The sequence below is a fragment of the Microcebus murinus genome, chromosome 17 (genome assembly GCF_040939455.1).
Source record: "Microcebus murinus isolate Inina chromosome 17, M.murinus_Inina_mat1.0, whole genome shotgun sequence".
NCBI classification, from domain to species: Eukaryota; Metazoa; Chordata; class Mammalia; order Primates; family Cheirogaleidae; genus Microcebus; species Microcebus murinus.
Genome location: NC_134120.1, coordinates 51,455,979 through 51,475,491, shown reverse-complemented (window position 1 = coordinate 51,475,491; position 19,513 = coordinate 51,455,979). Strand labels below are relative to the sequence as shown.

At 40.6% G+C, this 19,513-nt stretch overlaps 1 protein-coding gene across 33 annotated transcripts in view; it reads left to right on the top strand.

Moving 5' to 3' along the window:
• Positions 1-19,513, top strand: part of EPB41L3 (erythrocyte membrane protein band 4.1 like 3) — a 217,618-nt gene that overhangs the window by 133,216 nt on the left and 64,889 nt on the right. For all 33 annotated transcript variants that reach the window (XM_075993645.1, XM_075993637.1, XM_075993644.1 and 30 more), the window contains exon 3: positions 1,564-1,761. In XM_075993645.1, the coding sequence (XP_075849760.1) occupies positions 1,708-1,761 (54 nt within the window). In that variant the 5' untranslated portion in view covers positions 1,564-1,707. The remainder of the gene's footprint in view (positions 1-1,563; positions 1,762-19,513) is intronic.

The window sequence follows — 19,513 nt, the reverse complement described above, 5'->3', positions numbered from 1 at the left end:
AAACAAAAATGTGGGTTTTAATGACCTTTGCCTATGATGAGATTAAAAATATAACTTAAATGTGCAAGAGTCTTGTGTAAATTATAAGACACTTAACAGACAGGTGTTATGGTTGTTGATATGCAATTCCAAGGTTACCAAAGTTATACTTAAGCTACCTCAAGGCCAAAATTGGTGACAGTTTTATGATTTCCTTTCACTTATTATTTTAATGCATTGGTATGGAAAGCGCAGTGGTCAAAAAAGTAGAACTGAGTTGCCAGAGCAGGTTTTCTTTAGTTTATTTACTTGGTTTAGCTGAAGCTTGCCTTCTCAACTATTCTAGCCTTTGAAATTGGTTATTCAAGTTTTTGTTGGTTTCTTTTTATAAGGTTGGCAGATTGGTCTCTTTCTATCCTTGAGAACTTCTCAGGACTTTGCCTTGAATTCCTGGGCAAGGTATGGAAGAAAGGACTATCTTAGAAATCTTCTGGATGGAAAACAAGACAGACAAGGCAGAAATATGCATCTAAAATCCAAAACAAATATGCCAAAAATACCTTTGTAATTACACTAGAGTGTTGTAAAATTGTAGAGGCTAATAGAAAAGTTGAAATGATAAACTATCAGTACTATCTTTACTCTTTGAGCCCATGTGGGTTTAGCACCAGGCTGCTAGTATGTTTGTGCTTATTCAAGACCCTAACCTGAATTTTGGTGCCATATCTTTATTTGGAATGTCAGTGCTTTTTTGCAGAAGGAAAAGAGGAGTGTAGGGGGAGTAGTTAAGGATCAGTACATAGAGAGATTTCCAAGGGGATTGGTTCAGGGAGAATTTTATTGTTAAGTAGGATGTCCTCTGCAGTTTTGAGTCCAGCCTGGACTAGTCTGTTGTGATTTGAAAGCAAAGTAAAGCTTTTGGACAGATTTAATCCATCCTTATACTGGTTCATAACAATGAAGGGAAACAGACATAGGGGATTACTTTGTGATGAATTTCAGTGCTACTGACTTCACTGAATTGACTTAGAACTAAATCAAATATTTTAACAGGTGTGTGAAATCACTGAAAAGATTAATACTTCAAGTTTTCTAGGCCTTAAAGTTTATCAGATGCTTTGTATATATTTGGATGGAGCAGTTATAACAAATGGAATATAGAAAGAGTCAGTGAATTAAGAAAGTACAACATATAAGACAAAAATCTAGATGATGTGTTTTAGAGGTCTATATTATCCAATGCTTTTTTTTAAAAGTCAAGAGTCAATTTTTCCTTCTTTGCTTAGTGAAATCTTGATAGCATTTGCAAACTCAGTGCTTCTAAAGTAAATCCTGGAATTAAACTGAAATAAGGCCCTATCGGTACATTTAAATGGCAAAAGTTATTTGGGTAAAACTTAGCATTATATTATATTTGATAAATATCTGTATATGTAGATCCATTCCTACTGTTCTGATTCAGACATCTCTCATCCTCCAGGAAATAGGAAAGCAGGCTGTTTCTAAAGTTTTATGCTATTGCCTGAACAATGTAGTATTTATTTTGTCTTGCCATGAAAACTGTCGATTGTTTGCTCTTCACAGGTCACTGATAAGGAACAGGAGTTTGCTGCCAGGGCTGCAAAACAGCTCGAATATCAGCAATTAGAAGACGATAAACTTTCTCAGAGGTCATCTAGCAGTAAACTCTCTAGGTCTCCATTAAAGATAGTCAAAAAGCCTAAAAGCATGCAGTGCAAAGTGATACTTCTGGACGGATCAGAATATACCTGTGATGTAGAGGTAAGTGTCTATTTTAAAACTTTTTTGTCCTAGATATTGAGACCTGGAGAATGTTGGTATAAAACAAATAAGATGCGTCTTTATTTTTCTAGAACTCTGGAAAATTACTTCAAACCCAGTCTCTAAATACAAAATTATTTCCAAAGTCTCTAACAGGGGATCGAATTACTAAAAATATATATAATGTCCTAAAATGATATAATCAAAACTAAAGTATGATCTTATATTTAAAAAAAAGATGGAATCCATAATACTTTCTATGGTAGGAAAAAGAAATTAAAGGCATAAAAATCAGTTTTTCTTTAATAGTCCAGTTAGGAGCTGTTATTTACAAGAATTTTACCTTTTTCATTTGCATAATTTATGGCCAAGTTACTTATTACTTGGCAGAAACTTACAAATTCTGTACAAAGGGCAGGGGGATAATTTGAAATGCCATGTCCTTTTCTTGCTCAGGGAATGAGTAATTTTTTAAATGTACATTGTGGTGGGCGTTGCAACTTCAGTGTGAAAAGGGTATACTACTCATTATTCTTTTTTGTGAAGAAAGCTAAAATTCCTCTCAGAGAAGGGCAGTTGAGTGCCTTTTGTTGGAGATGTTGAGCAAGACCAAGTTAGCAGATGAGAACAACACAATTTGTCAGTAGCTGCAGAGGTTGGTGATTGTTGGATTCGCTGAATACCATGGAGAATCCACGCAGGGCATGAACTCAAGCTATGGAAACAGGTCTGTGTATGCACCAAGAAAGAATGGCTTGCACTTGTAGCAAGGTACTTCCATTTCAGATTTAATGTCTTCATTCTAAGAGTTCATTCTTCCTGCTCCTGCCCCTGCCCTTATAAAGGAAGGCAACCACACACACCCCTCTAAGCCAGCCCCTCCCACCACCTGCCTCCCCGTCACCCCTTCCTTGGTGCTGTGCTGAGATTCTCTCCCAGGCACCACAAGCAGTGCACACTTGTGTGTCCTCACACATTTCCACTCCTCTTTCCTCATTATAGCCAGCACCAAGCTCACTTGATTGCCCACGTTCCCTGTTCATTCATCTTTGCTTCCTCTGTCTTACAAACCCCATATCATGCCTGTTAATATTTGCATACTGTATCTACGCACCCGGTGCTTTTCTTGCAACGGAAGATTCAAATCCATTTTATATTGGATTCATTAGGGTAGGGATGAGGGGTGGGACACTAAATTTTTATAGATTGCAAGAACATAGCAAAAACATATTGTTTTGAAAATAAATTCTTACATCAAAAGTTATTAATGTTTAGTCTGTCATATACCAATTTATGGGAAAATTTAGTCATCCTTTGCTTGATGGCCTACTGCAGGGATTTCTAAGAACCCTGTAAGATTTGCCATGCACAGATTCATTTCTTGCCTTTGGCAGGCTTTGATTTTGGCTAGTTTCTTTGACCAGAGTGCCCAATTACTGAGTTAGATGTGAATTCTAGAAATGCGGAGCTCCAAGAATATACTCCTAGCTGGGGTTTACTATGAAGCTTTTAAAGGACTTGTGTAACCTTGAGAGGGGTTGTTCTAGTGTAAATCTACTTTTTTGGAAAACTTGATCTTGAGAAGCTAAGCTTTGTTCCTTAATTTTGAGGAGAGTCTTTCACTGATTGCATTTATATAATGAAATAAATAGGTAACTGGCAATCCTCTAGCCATGGCTACTAGAGTTTTCTAAGGATGGGTTCATAGTGTTTCATGCAGTGAGGATAATACCATTTTGCCAAGTCTAATTTATGTCTGTGCTTCAAATTCTTTTTTTTTTATTGCAGCATATTACAGGGGTACAAATGTTTAGGTTACATATATTGCCTTTGCCCCACCCAAGTCAGAGCTTCAAGCATGTCCATCCCCCATACAGTACACACCACACCCATTAGGTGTGTATACTTCCATCCCCTCCTCCCCACTCCCACCTGCCTCACACTCCATGAATATTACTACTATATGTACACATAAGTGTCGATCAGTTAATACCAATTTGATGGTGAGTACATGTGGTACCTGTTTTTCCATTCTTGTGATACTTCACTTAGTAGAATGGGTTCCAGTTCTATCCAGGATAATACAAGAGGTGCTATATCACCATTGTTTCTTGTGGCTGAGTAGAACTCCATGGTATACATATACCACATTTTATTAATCCACTCATGTATTGATGAGCACTTGGGTTGTTTCCACATCTTTGCAGTTGTGAATTGTGCTGCTATAAACATTCTAGTGCAGATGTCTTTTTTATAGAATGTCTTTTTTTCCTTTGTTTAGATGCCCAGTAATGAGATTGCTGGATCAAATAGTAGTTCTACCTTTAGCTTGTTGAGGTATCTTCATACTATTCTCCAAAGAGGTTGAACTAGCTTATAGTCCCACCAGCAGTGTATGAGTGTTCCTCTCTCTCCGCATCCATGCCAACATTTATTGTTTTGGAACTTTCTGGTAAAAGTCATTCTCACTGGAGATAAGTGATTATCTCATTGTGGTTTTGATTTGCATTTCCTTCATGATTAGTGATGTTGAGCATTTTTTCATATGTTTCTTGGCTGTTTGTCTTCTTTTGAAAAGTTTCTATCCGTGTCCTTTGTCTGCTTTTTGAGAGGGTTGTTTGATTTTTTTCTTGCTGATTTTCCTGAGTTTTATATAGATTGTAGTTGTCAACCCTTTACCAGATGTCTAGCATGTGAATATTTCCTTCCACTCTGTACCTTGTATGTTTGTTCCCGTGACAGTTTCTTTGGCTGTGCAGAAGCTTTTTAATTTGATCATGTCCCGTTTATTTATTTTTGTTGTTGCTGTGATTGCCTTTGGGGGGGTTCTTCATAAATTATTTCCCCAGGCCAATGTCTATGAGTTTTTCCAACATTTTCTTCTAGAATTCTTATAGTTTATTGCCTTTCAAATTCATTATAGATAATCACTGTGGTTTTGAATACAAAAATTTTATTTTGTAATTAAGTTTAGACAAGTAAGTGTTACTTTTTATGTCACTGTGAACATTTTGAATGGTATAGCAATATTGGTCAGTTATTTTCCTTTATAATAAGGTATTTTTATAAATTTGACAGATTTTTAAGAGTAACTTTTTCTACGATATTAAAACCTTCGCTAGCAGAATATTTTCAGTTTCACAACAGACCTTGGTATTAGAAAATATGCATTCACTGCTGACATCTTGGTGAAGAATATGGGGAAATTTGAAAATGGTAGAAGTTCAATGGGCTTACGTAGCTGATGGGCTGAGTTAGAAAAATGTGTTGTAAAATCAGTGGTGTGTTTCTCAAGGTGGCAATGAGATGGTAGTTGAAAAAGCATATTCAAAATGTCTCTTGTTTCTTGATATAAACTGTGGAAAGTAGAGTTTGGCTGGCGTGGTACACCCGGGCATAACAGGTAGATGGAGATTGGAGAGCATCGCACTGGGGAAAATGTCCTTCCGTGTTCCCTCTCCTCAAACCTGAGTTTTTGTTAGACTTGGATGAAGGCACGGAAACACAGCCAGACAGTTATTTTTTTAAGCAATACAGAGCTTTAAAAGAGACAAATGGCCCCGAGTGTTGGAATCTAGTCTTACTGCGAAGCGAATTGCATGCACCACTCAAGCAGAGCTGGCAGGCCAGTGTTTAGCAGGAATGGAGGTAAAACTTCCCTCTATTAGGAAGGATCAAGTGCAAAATGGAAAACCGTTTGGGTGGAGAGGTGGTCAGACAGTCAGACTTAGTAACGATCTAGGTAAAAGTCATTTTGGGATTTACGTTGATTACAAACTCAACATGAGCCAACAGTGTGGTGCAGTTGTCGAAACCGATCGTACAGTCACAGGCGGCTCCCGTGGAAGGGTCCGTGGAAGGGTCGTGCTCCGTTTGCAGCAAGCGGCAGGCTGTCCTGTTCCCTGCGCTGGTCAGGTCCTGCCTGCAGGGCTGCGTTTCATTCATATGGGATAAGCCTTCAAAGCCACCAGACTGGGGCAGATGTGGTCTTGTCCACTGGTAACGCATGTGATTTCAGGGAACTTCCTTCAGCTTTCTGAACCCGCGTTTCTTCAACAGAAAAATAGGGGTAAAAATGCTTGCCGTCTCTTACTGAGAAGATTAAGGCAAATTTCTTTAAATGCCTTCAGGATATGGCATATCTTAATGAATGGGTGCTGTTTAATAACAGTGATAATAACAATGAACTCTGACTTGAGCTCATGCAGCAGAGAAACATAGGATGGTGAATGGTCTCCAAGCCTTCCCACGAGGAATGATGAGAGAATAGAATGTGTTAGATATGGAAAAAGTAATATTGGGACCCTAATCTTTTAGTTCTTTTCAGTTACTTAAAAAGGTCGACATTGAAGGGTTGCCATAACTTTTTTTTTAACGCGTAGGAAGCAAAACTTAGGTAAAAGTTGTAGCAAGTCAGATTTGATTTTATTTTTTTTTCCTTTTGCTATTATTTTCATTTATTTTATGTTGCATCTGTTCCCGTGCCTTAAGTTTTTGTTTCTTCAGTTTCTTCTGGGATATCTTTTTCTTCTGTGCAACCTCTTCTGGCTTTGGAACATTCTCTTCCTTTTCAGTGAGGATCATCTCGATGTGGCAGGGGGAGCTCCTGTAGGGATTAATCCCACCATGAGCTCTGTAAGTTCGGCCATGCATCTTGGGTGCTTCGTTCCCCTGGGTATGCTCAGTGACCAGAGAATCTACATCCAAACCCTTAAGTTCAGCATTACTCTGTGCATGTTTAAGCATGTGCAGCAAAAATTCAGCACTCTTTTGGGCCACCGCCCCTGTGTCCAGCCCCACGGTTTGGCCCGGGCACACCTACCCACTCCACCATTGTACTGTCGGAATGGTACACATTGTGTCTTTAAAGTGACATCTTTCAGATACTTGGTGGCTTTTCATATATGCATGCCCTTGGTGGCCTGGGCAGTTTCACCAGTGTTCTTGAAGTGAACACGAAGATTTGAACCTCTTGACTTGCATGATTTTTGTGGGGTTTTCTGGGTCAAGTGAACAGCGAACCATTTTCACAGATCACCTCAGGCCACTTGAGGGGAAGAGCCAGATTTTAAATACACAGAAAAAGAATGTCTCAAATGGTTGCCATCAACCTTGTGATGATATATATGGTCTATCATAGAGGAGTTCCTGCAGAAACTGTAGGTGCATTTATGGAAACCAACTGCTCCTCACACGCTGGCTCAGGCCAGACAACTTCCAACACCCCTTCCTACTCTGATCATGGAGAGACACACAAGACACACAAAAACCTAAATGAAAGAAACAGAATTGCTTTTCTAGTCCTTGTCCCCAATACATGTAGTTCTAGGTGAATTAAGAACAAAATACAGGAGACAATAACAAGTGAAACTTTTTTGTATGTGTTTAATAAGACATCAAAACAGCATTTTATTTTCATAAAATTGTGATATTTCCCCCCATGTCTCAATTAATGCTTTCATCACTTCAACATCAAAATCAGTAAGGTGTAATTCTGCTATGACATTATCATAAGAATTTATAGTTGCCAGTAAAAGAGCCCTAACACACACACACCTTGGATAGCTGGATTCTCTTCTATCTTGAGGCCCCAAAGTAGCATTTCCCTTCGTCCAGCTTCAGTGGGACAGACCTAGGGACAGGGGAGGCAGGATGCAAGGAGCAGTTCTCTGAGAGCAGTAACTAAACACTATGTGTCCCACCCTCCACCCACCCCCCTGTTTTGATGCCTTTGCAGATTATGCCAGCTTTTACTAACTTTCCTCTAGCAGTCATTGTAGTGTTCGGTGTTTTTCCATTTGAGAGACGTTTCCCTTGATTTTTTTCGAACTCTTAATCTTGGTTATTTACAACATAAGAAAAGATCTTATTATAGGCAACTTCATACATATGTTTGGGAAGTGTATACCAGATTTTCATGTATGCCAACAAAACCACTATGTGATTCCCTTCTTTACTTTACTATGAAAGAATATAAGCAATTTCCTGTAGCCAGTTGTTGTTGTTATTCATTTCTCAAACGTGAATTTTAAAAGAGAAAATAAACAAAAATACCGCAGTCAAGTGCCATAGAGGAAACGGTGCTCACACTCATCCCATTTATTTCAGTCCCGATGCTTCTGTGCTCGGCAGACTGATTGGAGTCTGACTGGTTAGCGCACAACGTATTTCCTAACAACCATCCAGTCAGAAATTTGCATTTTCTATTTGGGTGCCTTTCTAATCTTGTCTGATTTTGTTTTAAGAAAGTAAATCAGGGCTTGATCTCAAATTTGAGTCCATATTTCATATATGAAATATATATGGTATTGCATATAACAAATGTTAAGCCATTGTATGGTGCAGTTTGGTCTGTTTCCCACAAGAAACCCTATTGGTGGAGATGTCTGGAGCATTCCTGGAAGAGTGATGTGGAAAGTTTACTTTGCAGGGGTTACTCAAAAGGGCCCTGCCATTTTTCTATCCCTGTGTGAAACCTCAGTTTACTTAGCCCGTAAATACTACCAATTCAGTAGTGAGGGCAATTTACTGCTTAGGGGACCCGGGTAAGTCTACACTGGGCTAGCACTCCTAGGGGAAAATGCTGAGGAATGGGCCACACTGGGGAGAGCTTTGCATCCAGTTTGGGGCAGATCAAATGGAGCTATTTAAGTGCAGCCATAAAATCACAAAAGTCTGACCTCCCAAGTGAGTTAGGTCTTGTCCGGAGGCCTGTGGTTGAATGGGCTCCATAACCAAGGGCAATTTAGATCCTCCAGGGTAGGCCTCGATTCCGCCAAGCATTTTTGGACCATCTGGAGATGCTCCTAAGGGGACACAGAGGATAAGAAATGTTATGCAACTATGTCTTTAATGTGCTTTTGTCACTTCACTATGGTCAATAAGGGACCATTTAAAAACTTGGAAATGCTCTGTCTTGCTTGTGATTCCATTAACTGTCCAAATCCTGCTCCTGTTTTGTGTACTTCTTGGGATTTGTTAAAACTTTTTTTGTTAAAAACTTTCCAATCCCTTTGGAAGTTTTTGACTAGACAGCCAATAGGATTGCCATAATTCAGAAAGTTGCCTTTTTTAAATGATGAGAAATAATAAATAATTGTAAAAATATAAAAAGGACTGTTTCAAACCCATACTAATATTGTTTATTCAACAAAGGCATAAATCAAAGAGCTTTTGATTCTGTGTAACTGTGTCGATTCCAATTTAACGTACAACATGCCACTGGCCTCAGTGGATGTCTGCCCAGCTAAGTGACTTATCATATCAAACCATCCATCAGTGCTATAACCAAATGGCCCCATCTAGCAGCAGTGATTTCCTGCTTGAAGAATGATACCCCAGGGGACTCCGAAGAATGGAAGGGCATTGATTAACCTTGTTTCCTCGTGCAGTGACTCTTTGGTGCAGCCATAGGAACGGTTACGTACAAGGACTGTTAACATGCAATATCTCATTTACTTGACGTAGTTGCCATTAAATCTTCTTTCCCAGGTATTGAGATTTTTACCTTGTTAAGTTTTGATTAAAACAGACCCTTTTCACTTAAATTGTTAAATCTGTTTTCCTGGTTTTCATTTTTAAAAAGTAATAAACTTTAATAGTTCATCATGAAGGTAGATATGATGTCAGTTAAACACTCTAAAAAATATAAAGATTAAAAATGTGAGCATATGTCAAAAAATACAAGCAGCAAGACCCCTAGTATTTTACCATTGTGGACTAAAACAATATCCTAAGCCCCTCGCCGGCTGAACGGACCCCTTCTTCACCAAGGAGAACCCAGAGAAATCTTAAAACTGAGTTCCCAGCCTTGACGAGATGGGAGGCCAGACACACCTCGATATACCCCCTCCTTTGCCCATGGCCTTTGGGGTTTTTTCTGAGGGCTAAACAGAAACTAGTCTCCTGATCTGCTCCTACCTATTTGTGCTTTCTGCACTGCAAACGTTGAGTGTTCTTTCCTGATACAAGACCGCAAACCATGGAGTGATTTCAACCAGTCTGCCAAGTGTGGGCAGAGAGGGTTTTTGTGTCCTTGCTTCACCTTTTGACATCAGAGGGCCACCATTTTCTAAACATGGACCCCAAAAAGGGGCATAAAGCTTAGTTGTGCATGTGCATGTTTCTCCTTTCATAAATATTCATAAGTCCTATAGCTGGTTAAATGTGTATATTTGGCCATCCTGCTCAGTATAATGTCCCGTTCCTATTGTCCACCCTGCAAGCATGTCGTTCCTGGCTTCTGGCCAGAGGCTCTGCTTCCCAGCCTGTTGGACTGTCCACCTGCAGGCTGCAGCCCTTTATGAGAAATAGAGCTCTCCTTTCCAAATTTATGAACCTCATCATCTCTTCAGTTGAAACCACAGTGTAGGCTGAATGACCTTTGGAACTCGAGTGCCTGCGCATTAGGTGGTCAATGATGTACATGAGATAAAAGTCACAAAGAAGTTCTTTGAGCAGTTATTTCCGGTTGACACATTGTGCTAAGGCCCATGAGGATTCATTTTCCAGATGTTATTATTATAATACTGTGATGCTGAAACACTAGGTTTGCTTTTTCATGCAAGCCTTGCTCCTCTAAGTCTTCATGTTCCCACTGTGTTTCATGGCCACTTGGGTTGCAGATATGATGAAATGCTCTGTGTCTTACCTGTTCCAGAGGGCAATGTCTGATCTCTGTATTTCATACACCACTATGGTTAAATTTTCACGTAGTAGTTATTCATTATTTATTGGTCTAGTGAAGAAAGCAATCTGCCAGGTTTGAAAACAACTCATGTTTTCTAGTTCTTACCGTTCTATGACTAAAATACAGTCATATATAAAATAGTCAAATATAAAAACGTATGTTCTTAGATCTAGTTGACTTGCTTGAAATTCACCTCTTTCAGAATCTTCCCCAGCTTGATCTCCGAAAGTTGTCATGGGCTCCCCTAGAAGTCTGTTGAGTTCCCTTGCTCCGTTTGTGGCCTTATTGCCGCAGAGCCCTGTGAGATGGTGACTTGGCCACTCACATTTGCCACGACACCTTTTCCTGGGCTCAGGTAGACTTCTTCAGAAGTAGAGCTGGCTTTCCTTAATTCCCCACAGCACACCTGAGTTTAGGCTTTAGGGAAAAAGACCCTGCAACAGAAAGCACACCTGCCATACCGCATGCCATTCCTAGGAGCACAGGGTCCCCAACCAGTGTCTTCCTGTCTGACACCCATCCTGCTCCCACCTGGCAGGGGCCAGCACACGCCCACTGTAGGATGCTGACCTTTCTACTCCTCAGCGTCCAGGCCCCACTCAGCCCTAGCCCCAGGGAGAGAAGGAATTTCCCACTTTAGTCCAAGGCATTCCTCATTTACCTCCCCAAGAAGGTACCTCATTTTCCTCCCCAGCACGGTGGACTTCAGCTGGCTCCTTTGGTGGCAACCACAGCCTCCCACACACAGGTTATCTGGCCCCTTGACCCCTGGGTCTGCTGCCAATGAGCTTTTCCAGACTCCTTTCTAGAAGTGGACCTGAACTATAGCTTAAGGTGTAGTCTCTTTCAGGTACTTCATCAACATCTTTGTATTTTTCTAGGACGCCTTGATCAGTTTGCACTGAAATATTTTTTTAGCAAGGGAATGAATCATTTGAGTTTTAATTATTATTTCTTAATGCATATTGTTTTTTCCTTGTTTACATCAAGTTTAATTTGTAACCCTAACATGTTATAACACCATGTGCAAAAGATGCCAAAGAGCTCTATTAATTTTGCAGGAGCTTTAAGGTAACATGCATGGGGGCCTGCCACGTTCTAGGCACTGAAGCCTGAAAACAAGTCAGAGACTTCAAGCTTAGATGTGAGATTATCTTCTCTGTAAACTCAAACAGTCTTATACATGGAAGGGTTGTTGGAAATAACCTTGCCCCCTACATTATTTGGCTGGTGAGGAAGTAGGCTCAGAGAAGCTAATGGTGTACCTGAGGACACACAGCCTGGAAAGGGCAGAGAAAGGACAGAATCCAGCTCTCCTACCTTGTATTCCAGAGGTCTCTGCACTACAGCATCAACACATCCAAAATCTGTAGCAGCAGAAGGAACCACCTGAAGAGCAGCATTTGCCTCCAGCGTGGAATTGGGAAATAAAAGGAAGAAAAAGAGGGAGAAAGATCTATTTTACAAATTGCTCATTAAGCGGAAGAAATTAGATTCTTGATTACTGTATTTGTAATTCTGTAAGCTTTTGACTTCAAAATTAATCCATTTTACTAAATTTTTTACGTACATATATATAGTTTTGGGGTGGGTTGAAGGAAGAGAGGCTACCAAAGTCTTTAGTATGCATTTTCTCCTCTCTTTCCTTTCCTTCCCCTCTTCTTGTGCCTAGAAGGTTCTGAAAGCGTGCAGTGCAGCTGTAGTGGACACTGTAGTAGGCGTCTGCTCTTAGACTACAGGCCTTCAGTGGGTTAATTAGGGTCCCTAGGAGCGAACGGGCTCAGATCCTATTCAAGAGAGAGAAGTGGGCGGAATGTCATCCTCTTAAAATTTCTTAAACCTAATTTCTAAAAATGACTGCTGAAGCTTTCATTTTGATTATACTCTCACGAAATAAGCTACTATGTATAGAGTAGAGCGTGGAAGTAGAGCTTTTTATTTTGAGGGAGTAGAGGAAAAGAGCTGGGGAGACACACAGAAACTTTTCCAAGTGGTGTGTGGAACAAGTTTCAAGGCTTACCCGCAGCCCTTCGCCTTCTTATAGAATGATCTCGCTCAAGTGCTGTGGTTATCACACAGCCCAGCTCAGTGGAAAGGAGCGTCTACACTGGGGTCCCAGCCGTCCCTTCCTGAGAGAAACAGTTTTCACCATCCAGTGATTCTTTTTCCGTTTTCCTGATCAATTGCCAGTTTGTCTCATAATTACAGCATTTCCTTATGAAAGGCAGGTTATAATTTTCAGGATTATAGCTCATCTCCCCGTAGTTAGCATTTAAATTGATGCCTTTCTTTTCGTGGAAGTAGTCTTGGCCCTTCAGGAAGTTTAGGAAGCAGGCTGCTGGCATGGGGGCAGACTAGAAATCTTTTCATAGATGGATAATGACCTGGGAAGATTTCTACAAGGCAGATAGTCTCTTGAATTTGATAATCTCTTTTTATGTTCTTAATGTCTATTTCACAGGGACATTGTTCCCAAATTCTGAGGCTTATCAGAATAGCACCTGTGACCTCTTTTTGACTACAGAGTTGAGGTCTGGTAAAAACACAGGTTCTTAGAGTTGGAGGAGAACGCAAACTCTAATTCAGTCCCCAAAATGTGTATGTGATGGATGTGGGGTGTGTGTGTGTGCTGTGTGTTCGTGCACACGTGCTCACATGTCTCCAACAAAATGTAGGGAAGGTTCAGGGAAGATTGGAGTGTAATATGATGTTGAAGGCCCTGTTATAGGGACATGGTGAATATTTACAGAGATCTAGTATTCAGACGACTACTGGTGCGCACACACTGGCTGATTCTGTCTGAATGAGAAGAACACGTTGGCAGTAATTAGTTTCAGGATTTGACTAACAGATGCCTTGCAGTCCAGTGTCCAATTGGCATGTAGACAGAGGTAGCAGTTTTTTAGCTTTTATCATAAAAGGAATATGGTATTATTGAAAAACATTAACATTTTTAACTTAAAAGGGGAGATATCAAAATATGTTTATAGAATACGTTTTATATTAGAATACTGTTAGTATAATAGAATACTATTCCTATGAACTTGTTAATTTTTAATCCAAAGGAAGAAGGAAAAATCTGGCATAGTAGTGTTTTAGTCTCCAGTGATGTTTGCTGTTTGGATATGGCGATTAAATAATTCAGTGGGAGATGGGAAAAATGATGAAATATAGAGAGGAAAAAGCTCTGCTGAAAGGTTACATAGTGAAATTTAATAGTTTCCTACTTTTTCTGTTGTTAGTGATGCATATGCTATGGCTAATGCTGACTGGTAGTAAATAAATTGTAGCAGCCAGTTTTAGCACTTATTTCAAGGCTAATAGTATATTTAATCCTTGAAAGCAAGGTTATAGGTATATTAAAAAAGAACTACTAATCATTTTTGCCAAGGTGTGTGTTGGTGTGTGTGTGTGTGTGTGTGTGTGTGTGTGTGTGTGGATGTGTATATATATATATATATTTTGTTCTTATATCTACTCATTCTCTCAAGGTTTCTCTATCAGACAGACATACTGAGAGCACCTAGTACAAGTTATTTCAGTAAACAGAGGACCATTTAAAAGTTCTAAATGGGTTTAAAAATTAGATTCAACTTTGACAAATTTATACTTTTTTTTTTTTTTTTTTTGAGACAGAGTCTCACTTTGTTGCCCAGGCTAGAGTGAGTGCCGTGGCATCAGCCTGGCTCACAGCAACCTCAAACTCCTGGGCTCAAGCGATCCTCCTGCCTCAGCCTCCCGAGTAGCTGGGACTACAGGCATGCGCCACCATGCCCGGCTAATTTTTTTGTATATATATATATTAGTTGGCCAATTAATTTCTTTCTATTTATAGTAGAGACGGGGTCTCGCTCTTGCTCAGGTTGGTTTCGAACTCCTGAACTCAAACGATCCGCCCGCCTCGGCCTCCCAGAGAGCTAGGATTACAGGCGTGAGCCACCGCGCCCGGCCTGACAAATTTATACTTTACCTTAGATAGCTAGGAAGTTCTGCAAAGAAACGTACCCTGTCGATTTTTATGCTACTGTGCTGGAAATAACTAGGATCCCTTAAAGACAGAATAGTGGAAACATGGAACTCTGATCTTACTTGAATCCATTCATCTGCAGTGGAACCAGCATTTTAGCATTTCACTTATGAAGCTCACTCTCCCCTGAGCTTTTTTTTTTTTTTTTTTTTTTTTGAGACAGAGTCTCGCTTTGTTGCCCAGGCTAGAGTGAGTGCTGTGGCGTAGCTCACAGCAACCTCAAACTCCTGGGCTCGAGTGATCCTTCTGCCTCAGCCTCCCAGGTAGCTGGGACTACAGGCATGTGCCACCATGCCCGGCTAATTTTTTTCTATATATATCAGTTGGCCAATTAATTTCTTTCTATTTATAGTAGAGACAGGGTCTCGCTCTTGCTCAGGCTGGTTTTGAACTCCTGACCTTGAGCAATCCGCCCGCCTCAGCCTCCCAAGAGCTAGGATTACAGGCGTGAGCCACAGCGCCCGGCCTCCCCTGAGCTTTTAAAAAGGTGTCTATGAAGCTGATAATGTCTAGATATCATAATAATTGAATATCTGAATTTTTATGGAAATTTCATGAATTAAATCAGACTTAAGGATTGTAACACAGTAGAAAAGTCCACTCTATATGTAATTGAATTTTGAGCCTAAGAATATCAAACTTTGGGAGGCTATATGTCCTAGCAGCATCACCTTGGGTAGTAGCTTGGCTTTGCCATTTGTAAGTTACTCATCCCCAGAAATTGTCAGCTTTTCTCATCTCTTAAAATAGAACTCACAGGATTGTCGTGCATAGTAGGGAGCGCGAATGTTATATCTGTATGTGCCAGGGACCCTTTTGGGTCTGCAGTGGTTGGCAAATTTGAGAGGTTCTCTAACTTTACAGAATTTGCATCCCATAAAACATAAAATATATTCTTTTAGGCCTTTAAGAATATAAATATAAGGTACTCTATAGATTGGTGAGATTTTAACATAAAAATAGAATCATAGCCTCCATACTATTTGGAAATTTGTTTTTATCACCTAATAATGTATTAGACACTAGAAAATATTCCTTAAATCTGAGAAAGTAAATTTCATTCGACTCTCCACTTCTAGATTTAAAAAAAAAAAAAAAAACAAACCTGGAAAGAATTGTATCCATGTTTTCCTACCAACTAATAATTAATTTGGCAGTTTTGAAAGTGTTGAACAATGTTATTAAGTAAGAATGGAAGTAACATCTGTGCTTGTGTTTAAGATGTTTAAAAACCCAGTTGCCTAGAAGCTTATAGGATTCAGAGCTGACCTGGAAAGTGTAAGTAAGAGGTTTGCTTTTCCTTACGCTGCCCGGTGTGAACCTGCTGAGAGTAGACAGAAGATGCAGCGAAGGTTCTGCTGCTGTTGTGTCAGAAATCAGTAGATGTTTAACAAGCCCGAAAATGTCCTGCAAGTGATTACACACGCTTACTTCTGGCTGTCGGTGCTCACCTCTCATCCCGAACTGATGCGTGTTTTATGGTGAACAGGGAGGCGTAGTGTTCCTTGGCTGCAGTAATGAACTCCCTCAAATAACGTGGGAAAGTCTATTAAAGAAGGGATATGATGAAGTCACCCTGCTTTTCCTTCATCTTCAGTGCTTTCGAAAGCTGGCATGGAACATTCTTTCTAATTCCGCTAAGTCTCAACCTGCCAAATATTCTGATTTCTTACCTGTGTGACTCTGAGTGCTGCATTTGAAGAGGTCTCTTCACTATTCAGTTTGACTTCAAGTACTTTTAAAATTACAGGTCATCCTATATGTGCCCTTTTTGCAGCAAGTATATGGTGGGACTCCTCCTTCCTCTCATCATGTTAAGAGTTTGGTGTTACGCTGGATTTTAAGAAAATAACTAGGGATTCAGGAGAAGCAAATGGGAAGGAAGAAGGAGATGGAAAATGACCCAAGTCATTTCTTTGTATGTTAGGACAGATCCTCTACTACTGTAGAGAACTTTCTGTCTTGCCTGAGGAAGTTGGGAGGGGCTATTTGAGACACATTTCTTGGATTCTTCTTTCTCTTTTAGGGTCTAAGTTTTGAAACAGGGCGGATGTATAAAAAGCATGACTGCAGATCTTTTGCTGGCTTTTAGTGCCAAGATTTCTCAACAGTGGTTCAGATTGTTAAATATTGTAAGTGCGTCTCTGATCACTTTCTGGCAGGTAGATGTTAATTATTAGAAAATGTTGGCTGACTGTCCCTGCAGTGGTATTTAAGACAACATAAAGTCAATTACCATTCACATATTTTTCTTTTATTTTATTATCCCAAATAATTCTAATTATTAATATATTCGTGATATTTACATAATGCTGCTTAGAACGTTCCTTGTTTGGACAGATGAGATGTGAAAAGTGAGCTTGGAGGATTTTTGAAACACCAGGGGCACACAAGACAGAACTGAAAAGAAAGCCCCAGGACCTGTCGGGAAGGATTAGTTTGCTGTGCCAATGAGGTTGCATATTGTTCTGTTGGCGTATTGGTTTTCTGTTGCTGTGAAACAGATTCCCATAAATGGTAGTGGCATGAAACAGGCCTTATTTATCATCTCACATTTTTCATGGGTCAGGGGTGAGCATGTGTTAACTGGTCCTCTGTTCAGGTTCTGATGAGGCAGAGATGAAGTTACTCACTGATTGCATCCTCGTCTAGGGGCTGGGCTAGTGCAGATCCAGCTTCATGCTCCTTCGGGTTGTGGGCAGAATTCATTTCCTCGTGGTCATAAGACTGAAGTCCCCGCTGTCTTGCTGTCTGGGAACTGCTCTTCACTGCAGAGTCCACTCTCGGATCCTTGCCATGAAGCCCCCTCCAGTACAGCAACAGAGAAGCTGCCTCACCTTGATCTGACTCCCCTGTGAATCTCTGACTCCTCTTCTGCAGAAAGACTCTCTGCTTTTAAAAGGCTCACATGATTAGGTCAGGTCCACCTGGGTAATGTCCCTGTCTTAAGGCCAGCTGTCCCCCTGAAAATCACCTAATCACAGGGTTAGCACCTACTTTATCCAGGGATTATGCAGGGCTTGTATACCAGGGAGGTTGGGAAGCTTGGGCCATCTTAGAATTCTGCCTGTCACAGTAGGTGATGGGTGCTTCTGAGGGGCTTTACCTCGGGGAGCTATTTGGCCCATTTGGGTTTTTAAAACATTCATCCGTTAAGTAGTAGGTGGAGGTAAGAGACTAGAAATAGGGCCACTAGCTGGATCTATTGCAATCAACCAGGCAAGAGATGTGGAGGACCAGAATTGAGGCAGTGGCCGGGGGAAAGAGAATAGGATGGATTTTAAAAACAATCCTGAACATGAGTGCACTTGACCGGTTGGGTGTATGAGGGGGATGTGGGTAGTGATAAGAGACAGGAACTGATAGTGGCTTCTAGATTTCTGGACTGGCTGACTGCATAAACAGTAGGGCTACTGATGGATGTAGAATACAGGAAGAAAAGTTTATGGGGGAAGATAATGAATTTAATTTAGAAACAATGTTTTTAAAGTGCCTGGAACATGAAATTAGCAATGGACTATTGCAGCTGGATATGTCTTTAGGAGTTCGGAAGAGAGTTCAGGCTGGTAGACTTTGTGGGAGCCATTATCCTTCATACTAATTCAAACCTGAGAGCGAATGACCTTGTGCAGGTTGTGAGGGGGTAAGAAGAAAAGAGCGTTAGCAGCAGAGCTCTAGGGATACTGACTTTTAAAAGTAGGGAGAGCTTTGTCTAGCCCCCCCCATGCTCAGGTTCTTCCCCACACCCATCCTGTTCCCTGTTTTTGGCCAAGCTCCAAGCTCATGAACTGGGAGTGCCTGCCCCCCTGGGGAAACTGCAGTGGTGACTGTGGTTGTGTGAGGCTCCTTCAGACAGATCCGAGAGAGTCTGCATGGAAAACATTCATTTTCTAAATGCCATTTAAGAGCCTTACGCAGGAAGCAGAAGAGTGTATAAGGCACCATCGTGGAGAAGTAGTTGAGGGCCGTCGTGCTTTGTGATTGCTTCCTGCGCCTCCCTCCACTCCATCCCCAACTCTCCTTTTATTTCTTTAATTCGGCTTTTTGCTTTTTTATATTAGAAATTCAGTTATACAAAGGGATAAGAACCATAACATTACATTACTTATAAAGAATGCCTCCTGCTTCTTTGCACAACTTAAGGTGAACATTAGGAGTAGCTTTACGTCAACGTACTACGTAGTTGTGGTTTTTAAAGGTGCCATTATTGTGCCATGAAGTGTGAAGGAGTCATGTGATTCAGAAAGTTCTCTTAAATGTTCATCTCAAATTAGAAAAAAAAAAACTGCTTAAGCATACCCTCCAGCACTTTTCCTAGTGGGGCCTGTAGTGATGGCTTGCTCTTCATTTGGGGACCCCTCGCCCCTCCTGTCTTCTGCCTGCCTTTCCTTCTGTCCTGGTGGGAGGCATCTAGGCAGTGCTGAACTCCTGGGTTCACCCCTGTCTCCGCAGCAGAGGCCTGGGCTCCTCCATGTCGTGGGTTGTGTTGACAGGCCAGTGTACCTTAAGGCTTTTTATTTGCTTGTTCTGCAAGAGGCCATGGACTTCGAGTTGTGGGAGTTTTTTGTTGTAACACATAACATTGCCATCAATAAAGTTAGCTTCCTATAAAAATTGATGTGATTTCCCTTGTCACATGCCCATTATGGATATTTTATTTCTAGAGAAAAGGAATTTAGGGTCTGTTGCTTCTCTGAGTAGACTGCCCTATTTTGTTAGTGTTGCCTAGTGTTTATTTCCTGAAATCTGGGTCAAGGATAAGTCTACAAATGACAAATTAAAATGCCAAGATTAGACATTAATTCATGAAATTTTCTGAGCAGTGAGCGTTTCTTCTTGTCAGTAAACAAGCTATCTTTGTTTTGTTGGGAACGTGTTCCAGGTGACAGACAGCTGCATTTCCTTGGTATGTACATTCGAGTCATTTCCTAATAAAAGTACAAGAAAATCCTATCCGTCATGTTTGTACCGAGGAATGCGCCTCATTTTCCCGAATGGTGTGCAATGCATGGGCGGCATGAAAAATTGGTTCTTGT